Genomic DNA, 17,567 nt, shown 5'->3' on the forward strand with positions numbered 1-17,567 from the left:
CCCCCCCTTCACAACGAACGAGCCGACGGGGGACAGCCGGCGCAGCCGCAAGTGAGCCGACCCATCCCCTGGCCTGGACTCACCCACAGCGGCGGCCGCCGGCGTCAGCACGACCGCAGCCGCCACGCCTGTGTGTCCCTGTGGCCCCGGCCACAGGGACACCGCTCCCCGATCCGCGTCCATGGCTGCAACATCCTGCGCCACCCCGGCTCGCAGCGAGCCCGCGGCGACATCGGCGGCGATGTGCGGTGTGGAGCGGCGGCGCGCATGGGCGCCGCCATGACAAATGTCATGGCGTTGACTTACTTGTGGCGTTGCGTAAACAATGGCGCCCAACTACAGCGACGCAGGGATAATGGCGCCTGCCGGCGGTGGCGCAGAAAAAATGGCGGCCCCCTGCCTCGGCGCAGCGGTTGGAGAAATGGCGCCAATTTGGCGGGAGGCGCGGCGTCGGCCAAATCTCGACGGTCGCGCACCCCATTGCCCGCCGCGTGTGTGCGCACGCCCACCTCAGCGCGACGGCGAGCTGCGTCACCGACCGCTGGAGCAGCTCCAGCTGGGCAGCTACGTCGCGCCACACGTCGGATGGCGGCGCCGCAGCTCTCCCAGCTGCCGCCTCCTCCGGCTCTAGCCGGGCCACCTCCACGGGGCACATTTCCGGGGCCCCGATCTCCGGGATCTCTGACAGGCATGCGGCAGCATCGTCCTCTTCGTTCGTCTGTACACCAGGCGCGGTCTTCCGTCTCGCACCGGACTTCGACATGGTCGCGAGCACAGAAGTCACTTCCGACACCGGTTGTTGAGGTGTGTAGAACGACACGAAGGCAGACTTGTAGGGGCTATCGCCAACGGTTTATTATGGGCTTTCGCCTAGCTTTGGAAAGGGCTAACACAAGTTGCCGGCTAAGCTAAATCTCCCCAGGGGAAAAGGTACTGGGAATTCCCTACGCCTCCCAGGCTAACGGGCTCTTCACCACACAGTGCTGACCAATGGTTCAGCCAACTCGGCCAGCCGGGTGAAGTAGCCCCCTAGCCTGGTGCTATTTCCTCCTTACCCTGGGTTCCTACTTCCCCACCGCTCACCTTCCCGGCTCTGAGCGAAGGCCCCGTCTACGTCACCGGTCCCCCCTCAAATACCCCGGGGGGACATGACGTCACCTTCCCCGAAGCTCCCCTCATGTCACTTCCTCTGACGTCACTACCCCCGAGGCGAGTGTGACATCACGTCATCACTCTACTCCTCAACACATGCACACAAAGGCAAAGATGGAGTCGGCTTGTCTACACACACACAGTACGGACAGTAAATAACTCATGACAAACTTAAAATTAAGAAAACTAGCAACAGAAAAATGGCGAAAAGATAGTTCTAAGCATCGAAAACAAACAATTACGTAATTCTACATCAGGAAAATAATTACGTAATAGTGAAGCTCGGTGAAAGCGGCGTTTTTGTGAAGCGAGGCGAAAGGCGGGGCTCCCTTACGCTTCGCGGTATTCATCCGCAACCTTACCGCGTTGCACTATTTGCGCATACGTAACTAAAGCAGACATTTCCGTATATTGACTTTTTTTTACATGATTCATGGGGAACATTTCCCTAAATTCGGATTTCCCTAAATTCGGATTTACATAAGTGTCGGGTCTTCCGTAACCTGGGGACTGCCCGTAGTTTTTTATTTAGATAGAATAGAAATTGAAATAAAAAAGCAGAATCGCGTTTAATTTTAACTCAGTGCGGTTTCACTTTGATGACTTTTCTTCCCAATTATAGTGAAAATTGGTGAACACCAACCTCTACCCTTCCAATCAATAAATAGTAACTTGTTTAAAATTCATGTCAATTAAGACTTAAGTAAGTTGTAACTTCGCGACCTTCTGGTAAAAGCAACCTGCTCACATTTTCTGCGAAAATTTGTGAACACCGACCCTGTCCTTCGGGTTTAAAAATGGTTTGAAAAATTGTATTTACATCAATACAGAATTCAGTAAGTCGATACTTAGGATAATTAATTCATCCCTACAACAATTGCACATTTGCACAAATATAAGTGGAGAACCAGTGTTTATATATTTTTCATTCACTCTCACATGGTAAAAATACACTTAAGGAATTTCTAAATAAACTCAATTCACAAAGCCCGGCCATCCAATTCACCATGGAAGTGGATAACACTATCTCCTTTCCGGATCTTTTGCTCGGACACGGCCCAAACGGTAAAATAACGCGGAGCGTTTACCGAAAGCAAACGCACACTGACACCTGTCTGAATGCAGATTCACATCATCACCCCACACAGAAATCCTCTCTCATCAAGATGCTTATAAGTCAGGCTAAAACAGTGTCAGATGGTGAAAGTCTGAGGAGCAAGATTAAACATGTTAAAGAAGCTCTACAATTAAATTATTACAATAATGCTCAAATTAACAGCATTGAATACCAAACCCAGTTCGAACAGCAATAATACTGAAAGCGATCATGATATTAAAACAATGAAAATACCATACATTGCGGGAGTAACTGACAAACTAGCTAGAGTCTTGGAAAAACCCAAAAAATCTGTGAGATTTGGCACGGTACACAATAAAAATAGTATCTTGTACTAAAGAGGTGTGTACCGGATTAATTGCTCATGTGGTATATGCTACGTTGCACAGATGCTACATTGCACAGACGATACGAAACCTTAGCGTCAGACTAAAAGAACACTAAATATTAAATACTCAGAAACACAACAGTCAGCAGTTGCAGAACGTGCTTGCCAACGATGAAATTTAATTTATTTTGATAACGTAGAAGTATTGTGTAAAACTAATTATTCCTGGCCCGAGACTAATTCGGGAATCTATTGAAATTGAGAGAAATACAAATAACTTTAACCGCTCTGACAGCTACAGGCTTATTGCGGACTGGAAGCGTATTATTAAGTAAAACACCTTACAATTGTATGCCTTGTAAAGGCATCGCATTCTAATTAACGGTGATTAACAAACTTGTTATGTAATTACAATAACCCCCCCCCCCTGCTCTCCGCACCTGTTTGACGCACGGTAATGACGTCATCCTACTCTGTTTAAGACCAGAAGCAGGTAGATAGCTTCACTTTTCTGGCAAATCGACGAATGATGCTGGATGTAATTACCAGCGAAAACTCGTACTCTAATTGTAAATGTTGTGGATTTACTTTCCAAAACACTGATGGGCTGAAGTAGTATACTAATTGGCACGTTTTGTTTACGTAACAAACCTTACTGGTTGGCTGTGTCGGGTGGTGGCGGCGGGTTACGACACATTTATACTTACGCCACTTTTATAATAATGGTCACAAAAGCCTACGTGTCAAACTACGTTCATTCCATCACAGATTTCATTTGGATGAATCCAGAAGAGTCTGCAGACGAAAGAAGACGTCGATTAAACAGAGAAAGACAGCAGAGATGGCGTGATCGACAAAGTCAAGAGAAATTGGATCGTTTACGACGTGAAAAGGCTGAAAGAATGTCCCAGCAACGAGCTCTGAAACTGCTGAAATATCACATGACAAGCGAAAGGCAGAGTCAAGCTATCCTTGATGAAGCCAAAAGTTTAGATGAATTGACAATCAATGTAGTCGATTAAACAGAGAAAGATAGCAGAGATGGCGTAATCGACAAAGTCAAGAAACACTGGATTGTTTACGACGTGAACATACCGAATGGCACACGTCTGGTGATTCGTGAAATACACCGTAGTTTTGTTGTGGCTGAAATCATTTCAGAATCCTATCGTGGGAATGTTGTTTTAATTCCCAGCAATTGATCTGGCACCGTCTGATGTGAATTTACCAGTTATTTTGAAGCGAAGACGGCTTCCCATCATCCCTGCATTTGCTATCACTCTCAATAAGTCACAAGAACAAACTTTATCTCAACGAACCTGTTTTTTTTCCCATGGACAACTTTATGTTGTTGCTTTGTCAAGATGCAAAAATCCAACCAACGTCAAAGTTCCCATTCAACAAAATGTATCTCAAGGAAAACTTTTCCTTGAGATGCAATTTAAATGTTTTTCATTAAATGTAATTTCATGAACCTACATATGACGGGCAATTACACTAGTTATTCGCATAATGCACAATGGTAATACCATGATACGTAAGAAAATACATGCAAATGATATCAAGTGGTATATTTATTGATAATGCGTGCATAATAAAATGAGCACGTCAGTGGAAATGATGGCTGTTCAATTCTCTCCGTGCAAATGCCAATATGTTCAGGAGCTATAATGCCAATGTTGAGGTCTGTTAGTCCATGATGAGAGGACTTCCGGAGAGAGTGTGCGTGTGTAGTTTTTGCTATTCCTCCTCCGTTGAAGAGTGGAGACTACAGTGGTTTGCTCGTGCTCCATAGTTCGTGGCACTGGAGTCTGCGGCGCTCCTTTGACGAACGAATAGCATTATTGTCGCGTCAGAGGAGGCACGCGCAATTCCTGGCGTATTTATTAAATTTGTACATTTGTGGAGACCGTTAACAAAAAAAAATATTGCAGTGTTAACACCATGCGTATTTTGCACGAAAAAAATCAACTTTGGTGCACTAAATTGTAAACTTAAGGCTTGTCTCGTGTAATGGGTGTTCATTTCTACGAGAATTCACTATCACAAGCAAAGGTAATTTTAGACCCATTTTCTTTCTTCCCAAAACGAGCAAAATGTTCGATTGGCGAACGGAGACCGACCGATAATGCCGTGCAGCGGCGACCCGCAGCTGTTTTGTTTACCAGCTGTGCCATTTCGTTTGCCAGCTGTGCTGTGCAATGTGCCCCATGTGCTTTGTCCAGTGAAAAGAAAAACTTTTGTTTGCATTTCCTTCACTGCTTATCGCTCCATCCCTCCACCATGAATTCCAAGAGGCCAGCAAGTCGACCGAGTAGCAGTGGTGCTCCAAAAGCGAAGAGGAAGGCCATTACACTCCATCTTCAAAACTCACACTGCCTCCAGTCGCATGGTATGGAACAAATGGTTTTATTTTGGTGCCTTGAATTTCCACCCCTGTTAGCTCAAATTTGGGCATGGCAATTTTGTCTCCTGCCTGTACTCACATGGTCTGGAATTATTTTTCCTCACCTTGAGTGGATACTATTGCGGGTTACTTCATCCGAGGAATCTGAAACACGGTGCAGCCTCCTCACCGGAACTAATGGTGGAATGCTTCACGAGCATGGGTTCCTTTTACTGAAAGGTCACGGAGAGGTTAATCATCACTGCTGCTATAATCATTTGGAGGAGCAGTTTAATTCAAATAGACTACTTATATGCATAAGTCCATTGTAATCTGCACCACTTTCCTTCCTCAATGCAGAGTTATAGCAGGGATTGATTCTCTCAGAGGACCATCTCACACGACGTTTTGTAGATAATAGGAAAAGCAACTTCCGATGCCCCAAGGGCATCTTCATTCGTCATCTGGGTACCAACCAAGACAAGGCAGAGCTTACATATCTTAAGACTTTCTGTGGGTCTATTCATAATGGGTGGACATCCGACCCAAGCGCCACTCAGAGCACGTTGTTTAGCCAGGCCTCGTGCCAACTGGCTTGCTAAATTTGATGCTTTGTTTTGCATGTGTATTTACTTTCTTGATCATTAAGGTGTTTATCAGTCTTGAGAGTCTTGTGGTATCAGACGGTTTATGAAAGTTTCAGCAGCGGACCTTGGCGCAAAACATTGGCCACGTGCTGATATCCAGTCTTGTGAAGGCAGCTTCAGTCTTCAGCTGCTTCTGGAAGCCTCTTAATGTTGGTGGCAAGTGCAAGTACCTGGTCAGAGTAGCCGATTCCCTCTGAGGAGGCTGCTGTAAAGGTGTTGAGCGCGGCAGTTTCTTTTCAGAGAGGGCTTGAGCAGCTTTCTCACTCTACGTTGTGGTTTTCGGCAGCAGTCGGGACCTTTGAGATGGCTTGGAGGCAGGCCACAGTGGCGTCGGCACTGATATTTGGTGTTTCAGGTAGTGGGAGTGGGCAGTGAGTCATTTTAGACCAGTAAATGGGTTCCAAGGTTGTCCCTTTGGGAGTTTGAGAAGTCCAGGAGGATGATTTATTTCTGAACTCAACAAAAGTCAGGAAATTAAGAACTTAAAAAAATCGTACATATACTGCACGATGTTCTTGGCGATAGCAGCAATTCAGCTATTGACACAGATATAGGATTTTAAAGGTGTCAAGAAGGAAGCATCTGTCTATCATGACCGGTAATCACGATCTCAGTTGTGACCTTGGGGTGATCGGGTGTTTACTTTGGTGGCCTCCAATTTCTGAAACTTCCGGCTATTGGAGATCAGGCTCTCGGAGAGTGTTAATATATTTAAATCCCAACTAAAAAACTCTTTTTTTAAAGCAAAGCTTTCTTTGAATTTGCTTTGCTCACTCTGGCTCTTATTCTGCCACGTGGTTCCTTGATATTATCTTTGCCCCTTTTCATGCAACAGAAGTTGTTGGATAATCCAATAATCATACAAAAAGTAACTAAAAGTGAATACAAATAATGTTAATACACTGAAGTTAGGTCTATGCAAAACATTACAACAAAAACGTTATATAATCTATACATGATCGTATGTTCATGATGCTTAAAACAGATGGGTTTCAAGTTAAAAACATTATTTGTGTCACAAAGAAAGAGGTAAACACATGGGATATGGTACAAGAATAATACATTTTCTCCAAAATATGCCAGCGCTGCTTTTGGTGAAAGCCAAGTGCGCCCTCTGTTTTTCTATTTTATGTGTTCGTTATGCACACCATTACAGAATAATAAATAATCTATTCATTTAATTTGTGTGACATTACAGGCAGTCCCCAGGTTACGGACGGGTTAGGTTCCCGAGAATGATCCATAACCTGAATTTTCCATATGTTAGAAACTGAACAATTTTCTCCCGTTTTCTATTGCTCCTGTATCATATTGCTGTACATATGCTATGCTTCTTTCATTTAATCGAATATCTACCCTAACACTACTCATTAAACAAATGAAACATATACTGTATCCAATTGTTTGTAAATGCAACTAAACATTTTTGCATTAATTGTTAACAGAAAGTCACTTTGGAATGTTCATTTACCGTGCATTAGACTAGGTCGAGACTTCACATACACGCACACAAAGACAAACATGGAGTCGGCTCGTCTACATACAGTTTTTACAGGAAATAACTCATGACATAAACTTAAAATGAAGAAAACTTGCAACGTAAAAATGGGGAAAAGATAGTTCTAAGCATAGAAACAAACAATTACGTAATTCTACAAGAGGAAAATAATTACGTAATGGTACAAAAAATAACAAAAGGTTTTTGGGTTAGATCGCGTTATTTATAAATGTGTCACAACCCTCCACCACCCAACACGGCCAATCAGTAAAAAATGTGTCACGTTGACAAAAGACAAATAGTTCACTACTTTAGCCCACCAGTGTGTTGAGTGAATTCACAACATTTACAGTTTTTGAGTAAGACGTTTCGCTGGTAATTACATCCATCATTATCGGGCAATTTGCCAAAAGAGTGAAGACCTACACCTGCTCCCGGACTTAAATCGAGCAGCAGGGTAACATCATCATTTAACCCAATCGTCCTCAAAATGTTTAAATGTTGTGGATTCACTCTCCAACACACCATTGGGCTAAAGTAGTGAACTATTTGTCTTTTGTCAACGTGACGCATTATTTACTGATTGGCCATGTCGGGTGGTAGAGGGTTGCGACACAGTTATAAATAACGTGATCTATCCCAAAATCCTTTATTATGAATATTGGTTGCGGAAGCCTACGTGTTAAGCTCGGTGAAGGTGGTGTTTTTGTGAAGCGAGGCATAAGGCGGGGCTTCCTTACGGCTCGCTTTGCAGTATTCATCTGCAAACTCACCACCCTGCACTATTTGCGCTTACGTAACTAAAGCAAACATTTCCGCATATTGATTTCTTTTTTACGTGATTCATGGGGACCATTTCCCTAAATTCGGATTTCCATAAGCGTCGGATCTTCCGTAACCTGGGGACTGCCTGTAGTTTTTTTAGAGATAGAATAGAAATTGAAATAAAGCAAGAATCGTGTTTAATTTGAACTCAGTGCGGTTTCACTTTGATGACTTTGACTCGCACTTGTAGTGAAAATGAGTGAACGCCAACCTCTCCCCTGCCAATCAATAAATAGTAACTTGTTTAAAATTCAAACCAATTAAGACTTAAGTAAGTTGTAACTTAGCGAACTTCTGGTAAAAGCGGCCTTCTCACATTTTTTGCGAAAATGAGTGAACACCAATCCTGTCCTTTCAGTTTGAAAATGGTAGCAAAAATTGTCTTCACATCAATACAGAATCCAGTAAGTCGATACTTTGGATAATTAAATAATCCCTACAACAATTGCACATTTGCACAAATATAAGTGGAGAACCAGTGTTTATATATATTTCTTATTCACTCTCACATTGTAAAAATACACTTAAGGAATTTCTAAATAAACTCAATTCGCAAAGCCCGGCCATCCAATTCACCATGGAAGTGGATAACACCGTCCCATTCCTGGATCTTTTGCTCGTACATGGCCCACACGATAAAATAACATGGAGCTTTTACCGAAAGGAAATGCACACTGACGCCTATCTGAATGCAGATTCACATCATCACCCTGCACAGAAATCCTTTCTCATCAAGACACTTTTACATCAGGCTAAAACAGTGTCAGATAGTGAAAGTCTGAGGAGCAAGATTAAACATGTTAAAGAAGCTCTACGATTAAATGATTACAATAATGCTCAAATTAACAGCATTGAATGCCAAACCCAGATCAAAAAGTAATTCTGAAACCGATCATGATATTAAAATAATGAAAATACTATACATTGCGGGAGTAACTGACAAACTAGCTAGAGTTTAGGAAAAACCCCAAAAGTCAGTGAGATTTGGCACGGTACAAATAAAAGTATCCTGTACTCAAGATAAGGTGTGTACCGAATTAATTGCTCATGTGGTAAATGCTACGTTGCACAGACGGTACAAAATCTTAGCGTAAGGCTAAAAAAACACAATGTTGTGGATTTACTCTCCGAACACACTGGTGGGCTGAAGTAGCAACTAATTGGCAGGTTTTTTTAAGTGGCAAACTTTACTGGTTGGCTGTGTCAGGTGGTGGCGGCGGGTTACGACACATTTATAATCACGCCGCATTTATACTTACGCCACATTTATACTTATGCGATCTAACCTAAAAACTTTCATTCTGAATAATATTGGTCACAAAAGCCTTCGTGTCAAACTACGTTCATTCCATCACAGATTTCATTTGGATGAATCCAGAAGAGTCTGCAGACGAAAGAAGACGTCGATTAAACAGAGAAAGAAAGCAAAGATGGCGTAATCGACAAAGTCAAGAGACATTGGATCGTTTACGACGTGAAAACACTGAAAGAATGTCCCAGCGACGAGCTCTGCAAACTGCTGAAATGTCACAAGCAAGACGAGCGACTGCTGCAGAAGCACGTCGTGAAGCTCGCAAAAGGCAGAGTCAAGCTATCCTTGATGAAGCCAAAAGTTTAGATGAATTGACAATCAATGTAGTCGATTAAACAAATAAAGATAGCAGAGATGGCGTAATCGACAAAGTCAAGAAACACTGGATTGTTTACGACGTGACCATAACGAATGGCACATGTCTGGTGATTCGTGAAATGCACCGTAGTTTTGTTGTGGCTGAAATCATTTCAGAATCCAATCGTGGGAATGTTGTGTTCATTCCCAGCAATTGTATTGGCACGTCTGATGTGAATTTACCAGTTATTTTGAAGCGAAGACGGCTTCCCATCATCCCTGCATTTGCTATCACTCTCAATAAGTCACAAGGACAAACTTTACCTCAACGAACCTGTTTTTTTCCCATGGACAACTTTATGTTGTTGCTTTGTAAAGATGCAAAAATTCAACCAATGTCACAGTGCTGATTCAACAAAATTTATCTCAAGGAAAACTTTTCCTTGAAATGAAATTTTTGTCTTTTTCATGAAATGTAATTTCATGAATCTGTCATATGACGGGCTATTACACTAGTTATTCACATAATGCACAATGGTAATACCATGGTACGTAAGAAAAAACATGCAAATGATATAAATTGATACATTTCTTGATAATGCGTGCGTAACAAAATGAGCACATCAGTGGCAATGATGGCTGTTCAATTCTCAGCATGCATATGGCAATATGTTCAGGAACTATAATGCCCATTTTGAGGTCTGTTAGTCCATGATGAGAGAACTTCAGGAGAGAGTGTGTGCGTGTGCAGTTTTTTCTATTCCTCCTCCGTTGAAGAGTGGACTACAGTGGTTTGCTCGTGTTCCATGGATCGTGGTAAACCACTGGAGTATGCGGCGCTCCTTCGACGGACGAATAGCATTATGGTCACATTACAGGAGGCGTGCGCAATTCCTGGCATATTTATTCACTTTGTACGTTTGTGGAGACCATTAAAAAATATATATTGTGATGTTAACACCATGCGTGTTTTGGACGAAAAAAATCAACTTGGTGCACTACATTGTAAACTAAAGGCTTGTCTCGTTTAACGTGTGTTCATTCTACGATAATTCGCTATCACAAGCAAAGTAAATTTTAAACCCATTCTTTTCTTCCCAAAACGAGCAAAATGTTCGATTGACGAGCGGAGACCGACCGATAATGCTGTCCAATCGGCGGCCCGCAGCTGTTTTGTTTACCAGTTGTGCTGTGCAGTGTGCCCCATGTGCTTTGTCCAGTAAAAAAAAAACTTTTCTTTGCAATTTCTTCGCTGCTTATCGCTCCAACCCATCCACCATGAATTTCAAGAGGCCAGCAAGTCGACAAAGTAGCATTGGCGCTCGAAAAGCGAAGAGAAAGGCCATTACACTCGAGATGAAGAAATACATAAGGCAATACGAAGGTGGAGAATCGGTCCGCGGCATCAGCAAATCTCTGGGCCTGGCCACGTCAACTGGTTGTGGTACATGTGTCGAACGATGTAGCAGATCTTCGCAATCACGCATAAGGATGTGCAAACAATACGAGAGTTCTGGCGCTCTTACATCATGGACGCCATTGACAACATCAATGAGGCGTGGAATGAAGTGGCACAGACAACATTGAATGCATGCTGGGGAAAACTGTAAAAAATGCAAGCGTGATCTAACCGGTCTTCAGGAGCCAGTTAATGATATCCATAGGATCGTCGAACTTGCCAGGGATGCTGGATTTCACGAAGTGGAGCAGGCTGATGTGGTGGAAGTGTTGGAGTCTCATGGTGAAGAAAAAACAAATGAGGAATTTATTCAGCTGAGGAAAGGATTAGTTTCAGTCGAGAAGGATGATGGCGCTCAAGCTACACAAACACCCACCCCAACGTTTATCCTACGAAAGTTGGCCAAAGCTAACATAAGAATTGAAGGACTCGTCATCTATGCCCGGAACGATCCGAAACAAGAAAGCAGTAAAGTGAATCGCGTGATACGCGAGGCGATGTCATGTTACACCCAGCTGTATCTTGAGAAACAGAGGCAAGCTTCAGAGTCGAAGATTAATAGGTTTTTCACCACTTCGACCTCCGTAAGATCAACTCTAACTGTAACCTAACACCATCCCCTAGTGGAATGCCATTGTCCAAACGATAAGATTCGTCAGAAGAATCTTCGGAGGAAGAGGCTGACGATCCTGCCTCTCCTGCCACCCACTAACATCCTTCTCATCAACCCATCCCATCTCATAGCATTACTATTCTGCTGTACAAATTGCTAATTCTTTGTTAAGTGCCTTGGTTAAGGCGCTATGTAAATTAAAACAAGATAGGAACATCTACCCTTAAAATAAAAAAAAATTCCAGGTCCCTTGCAAGAGCTGTGGTTCTTAATGCATTGTGTTATGCTGATGTTATACTACCTTGTTATGACGTTTAAGTGTATTTCTCGCGTTAAAAAAAATAGTTGTTCAAGAGTGTGGAGTATTTTTGGAGGCCAGAACATACATCTCTGCTTTTAACGCGGGAAGAGTCGATGAGAAAATGACGGTCGTTTCAACCGAGATTTCTGTTACCAAACAATTTTCCTGGAACGTATCTCCCGCTCATCAATCGAGACATGGCTTGCGTTGAATTATATTGACTGTGGTGTTTTAGCTGTTAAAAAAAACACACACAATTGCATCCTCATAGATGGGCTGCTTAACAACAAACAACCCACACACAATGTTAACTTCGTGGGAAAATGGAGAAAACGATAAGTGTGGTGATTTTTTGTTTGGTTTCGTGTTATCATTGGGGACATTAACTGTTTCCAAGTTTCCATTCATGAATACGCCGTGGTGATGACGTTGTAATGTGTAAACTTTGGTGGTTCCAATGTTTGTTGCAGAAAGCTTATTTTGGTTTAAAAATACGTTTTTGTATTAAAAACGCTGGTCACCCTATAGCACCACTGGAATGGATATATCATACCGTGTTGTAATTATGTTTCGTCTTTATATCTAGAAAAGCTTGTTTCCTCATATAATTCAATACGGTTGTGCTTTAACGTGAGATATTGGCGACGTGGCTTGCCCAGAAAGCTCCTGTATGCCTGTCACTTGTTTGCAACCCACCTTGAATTTTGATGAACTTCACTTATTGGTTCGTCACTTAATTTATTTCCAACTTGACTGTTTGTCAATTGATTCATTTGTTGACCTGCGTGCAAGTCTCAGCTTCTTCTCCAGAATGCAGTCAGATTGTTTTCAGATGTGAAGTTTATCGCAATGCTCTTCCACAAGTTACATTGGCTCCCAGTCTCAGCCCTCGCTTATCTCAAGATGAGCATTATTATTGAGGTTCTGTAAACATCATTACAAGATATATGTTACCTATTTGCTCATATCCAGGCACAAACTCTGTTGAGAAGCTTCTGAATCTGTGCAAGGGCACGTCACAGACTTGAAAGCTCCATTCGGAACTGGCAGATTGGTGATGATTCACGTTGGAGAACAATCTGCAGAAGAGAGCATCATGGAACCACTGAGATCCCTTCACTTTTATCTCACTAGGGGCAGCATTTTCCCAGCTACCTTGCCAATAGACCAATATGTTGTATCACGTGACAGTCAAAAACCATCACGAGTTGAGAAAATAAAATGCTTCAGGCTTGATGCATTTTCACACAATCATCAGTCACCAGACGAAAACCATCATCAAATCACTACACTTGAGACCATGGCTCAATCATAAGTAGCTGGAGGGATTCAAATCCAAAATGTAAGCATCGCTCTTATCCTTTAAGCCACGAGGCTATCTCTAACTACAATATTTGTATGAGTGAGTTATTTTCTACATTAATATTTTGATATACGGTTATTATTGTTGGTTTCTTTTTTCTCTTATGCGAATTACTCATCTTGTGTTTAAATATAATGCATTTTTTGTTATAAATCAGTCTTGCTGGATGAACGCATCTCTACATCCGTGAATGCGACATGTAGGTTGTTTTGAATTGAGGTTTGAAAATGAAGACGATGGTTACTGTGAAAATGCGGAACAAAAAAACAGCTGATCACAAGCACGTTTCAGGTTTTTTTTTACGGACTTCACGGGAGGGGAGTTCCAGGCATGCGTAGCAGTGGAAGATACGGAGGGGGACACATCATGGAGAGCCGGCTGGCCTCTCTTCTTGAGCCCGGACCTCGTTTTACTGGAGCCAGAACCAGTCTACTGGACCTATATTCCACAGAGGTCCAGGCGGTACCGGTCCATCTCCCGACAGAGGAACGGTAGCCTCTCCTCCGCAGCAAGAGGTCAAACATTGCACGTGGCCAGGTTCAGTCTTGCTCCGCCAAATGGGATTTGGGCAGAAGACGCCATGAAGACCTTTCCCCTGGGGCCTCCAGCACGAGCTTACTTTGGTGTTTCCACCATGGTGCTTGATAGAAGTGCCAGGTGGAGGGGCTACCAGCCCCTCGCACACACTAACTACACACACACCCCCACTCGCAACGACGGCCCACACACACACAGCCTATACCACCAAGTATCAAGGCCTACACCGCAATATATGTAATACAGTAACCCAAACACTATGCTCTACACGCTGCTGTTCACACAACGGTACCGCCGTCTGCCATTAAGTGGTGGTGATGTCACCACGGCGCCTGTGCACTTTGAGGCCACGTGAAGTGTCGAAGGCCTGCTGGCAGGTCACGGGAACAGACCAAAGTGCCATGAGCTGACTGAGATGGCCGACAGATTCACCCACCGTGCTCAACAACGAGCAGAGCTTGTGAGCATCTTCCCTCTTGTCCTCTGTTGTTGCTGGAGGGCGACTGCCTCCAACTCCCCAGCAGCGTCCTTTACGAACCTCCACAGATGCTGATCTTCACAGTGCTGCGAACAGTCATCAGCAAGTCCAATCAGCTCCACATCGTTCTGTAGCACATCAGTCCATCGATCCGGTCAAACAGAAGCTGCTTGGGCAACACACATTACGATAACACTCACTACACACGCGCGAGGGCGCGCACACAAACACATTCCCATAAGGACGCTGGGAATCATTACATCTCGTGAAGTTTCGCTCCACCGAACAAAATAGTTCCGAGGTTCGGTTTGCAGGTACGACCGATGTTCGCAAATCGGACAGTTAAAACAAATCCATATCGGTTTGTTCGTAAGTGCGGACGTTCGTAGGTCGGTATTTGAAATTTCATAAACGATATACAAGGCCAATGTGATAGTATTAGTTATGCGATGAGCATCTTAACATGTGCACCGCGTGAAGGCTACCATCCCCCACCCAGTGACGGAAATCTATATATTTTTTAACGAGGTTTTGTATTATCTTTATTTGAAATTCTGCAATTCACACTACACAAATGCTAAGTTATGTTTGCAGATATATATTATCGTGTGATTTTTAGATTTTAAAATAATGCATCAATTCAAATACATATATACAAATCGGACCATTCAAATAACGGATGGATAGGAATTAAAATGTGACCATTCCATCAGTTGGTGTGGTCAACTCTGGAGTTTGTGGTCTAAAAGATAATACGTCCGCACATTCAACTCATTAGAGCTGGTGGTCCCGGATAAAGCCGAGAGCATTATACTTTAAATGTGGAGATGAAATAACATGCACGCTGGGCATGACAGAAGTTGTCCCTTCCTGATTGTTATGTAATAAAAGATTTCCACGACGATGCTTGTCAGTGTCTCTCTCTGTGTCTATGTTGTGTCTCTGTGTTGTCTCTGCTTGTGTGTCTGTGTCTCTGTGTTGTCTCTCTCTGCTTGTGTCTGTCTGTGTTGTGTGTCTCTGTGTCTATGTTGTGTGTCTCTGTGTTGTCTCTCTCTGCTTGTGTGTCTGTGTTGTGTCTCTCTGTGTCTCTGTTGTGTGTCTCTGTTGTCTCTCTCTACTTGTGTCTGTCTGTGTCTCTGTGTTGTGTCTCTCCGTGTGTCTTTGTTGTGTGTCTCTCTCTGTCTCTGTGTTGTCTCTCTCTACTTGTGTCTGTGTGTCTCCGTGTCTTCTCTCTCAAATGTAGTTCTACCTGATGACGGTTGCTTGTGTTGCAATCGAAACGTATTCTATTTATCTTCTTGGTTCTTTCGGTAAAGTCACGTAGAAGGGAAGTAATAAAATAACACAACGCAAGCAGCCGTCCTCAGGTGAAGAAGAGATTCTTCACCTGAGGACGGCTGCTTGTGTTGTGGCCGAAACGTCGTGAGAATTATTTTATTATGTTTTATTATTTTATTACTTCCCTTCTACGTGACTTTACCGAAAGAACCAAGAAGATGAATCCCTGCAGTCACGAAAGCTTTAAATCGAAAAGTATTCTATTTAATTTATTTTCTTTCCACCTGACTTTATCGAAAGAACCAAATAGGCTTTAGAGACACAGATGTCTCTGTGGGTCACGTCAGCCATTGCTGGTGCGTCCGGTACCCCGATTAGACGAGCTAAGAGCACGTGACCGGAAGTGGCCCTCGATTACAGGAGGAGTTAAGGACACGTGACCGGAAGCGAAGGCGCCCGTCCTTGATGCAGCAAGGGGGGAGCACGTTCGGGGATTCGGGGCTCGTTTGTGGGGATCAACTCAAGGGGTCTTCGCTCCTCGTTTGCCGTAGAGTCTTAGCTGGGGATCGTGGGTCAGGCAGCAGTATGTGCTGGCTGGCCCGTTCGTTCAGCTAACTCACACACACACACATAAGCGAACAGTCTAGGAACAGTATAGCCACACTTAACTGTAGAACTCAGTGATGAGTGAGGTTAAATTTCGATTTAAAGCTTTCGTGACTGCAGGGATTCATCTTCTTGGTTCTTTCGGTAAAGTCACGTAGAAGGGAAATAATAAAATAATAAAAAATAAAACATAAAATAGTTCTCACGACGTTTCGGCCACAACAGAGTCTGAATGACTCCACCTGAGGACGGCTTCTTACGTTGTGGCCGAAACGTCGTGAGAACTTTTATTATCTTCTTGGTTCTTTCGGTAAAGTCACGTAGAAAGGAAGTAATAAAATAATAAAAATAAAACATAATAAAATAAAATAATTCTCACGACGTTCTTCACCTGAAGACGGCTGCTTGCGTTGTAGCCGAAACGTCGTGAGAATTATTTTATTTTATTATGTTTTATTTTTATTATTTTATTACTTCCTTTCTACGTGACTTTACCGAAAGAACCAAGAAGATGATGAGTGAGGTTGTTTATTAAACGCGTTGCCTCAAACAACAGTGTGTGCGCCTCTGTAATAACACACTACAAATGTACCAATGTCTGATGTGGCTATTGTTCACAATTGCACCCAATAAAAACAAGCAGGGTGGTCTACCTTCATCTGGAAGGGGAGGCTGGACTGAACATCTGATCCACGGAGTCGGCTTCGCAGATCAATAACAAGATAGCCCATGTACTCCAGGAACTCCTCACCAGGGTATCAACGAAAAGGCCGATGAGCCTCCGCACAGGGCCAGATTAAGGTTCTTGTCGGCTCTAGGCACATCTGTTTTATGGGCCTTCAGTGATAACATACAGTTGCTGCCGTAACTCCGCTTGTTTCAAGCGTACTTGGTCCAGCCGCTGGACAGATGTTGTTACTGCTGATACGTTGACTATTTAGTCTGTGCCCTAATTCGACGGAAGCGCGCTGTGTGCCGCAGATTAGATTTAATTTGAAAAACAATTTGGAAAAAATCATCTCCGGTGTTAATTTATGTCACCTTCAAGTTCATTTATTAGGTAGAGCTATGTGAGCCATTCGGCTCTTGAATCGGGTGCAACCGCAACAAACAAGTATAACCCGTAAAAAAAAAGTTTTCCAATATAAATCCTTTATATGAGTGGCGGCTAGAGTCCTCTCGTCCTCTGGCTTGAGATGGCTGCCACCTATGGGTCAGATGATTGCATGCCACCATTAAGCAATTGGTAATTAAATATAATTTTTTTGTCCTAAAAAGTGTAAAATTTTGGAAAAAAATTTCACGAACATTAATTGTCACGCACAACGAGTCTGTGTGCAAAATGTCAGCTCGATTGGATCACGGGAAGT

General features: G+C 43.2%; 1 protein-coding gene and 1 long non-coding RNA gene across 2 annotated transcripts in view; one reads left to right on the plus strand and one right to left on the minus strand.

Annotated features, from left to right (window-relative positions):
- The window catches only part of LOC133360739 (oocyte zinc finger protein XlCOF6-like), a 134,818-nt gene that overhangs the window by 48,567 nt on the left and 68,684 nt on the right, over positions 1–17,567 (minus strand). The window contains exon 7 of the mRNA XM_061579567.1: positions 14,272–14,399. Coding sequence (XP_061435551.1) covers positions 14,277–14,399 — 123 coding nt within the window. The 3' untranslated portion in view covers positions 14,272–14,276. The remainder of the gene's footprint in view (positions 1–14,271; positions 14,400–17,567) is intronic.
- On the plus strand, positions 194–12,460 carry LOC133360803 (uncharacterized). Its single transcript, XR_009757302.1, has 2 exons — positions 194–4,989; positions 9,311–12,460. It is a non-coding gene; the product is annotated as an uncharacterized LOC133360803 (long non-coding RNA).

The sequence above is a fragment of the Lethenteron reissneri genome, chromosome 69 (genome assembly GCF_015708825.2).
Source record: "Lethenteron reissneri isolate LAM-NWPU_2019-01 chromosome 69, ASM1570882v1, whole genome shotgun sequence".
NCBI classification, from domain to species: Eukaryota; Metazoa; Chordata; class Hyperoartia; order Petromyzontiformes; family Petromyzontidae; genus Lethenteron; species Lethenteron reissneri.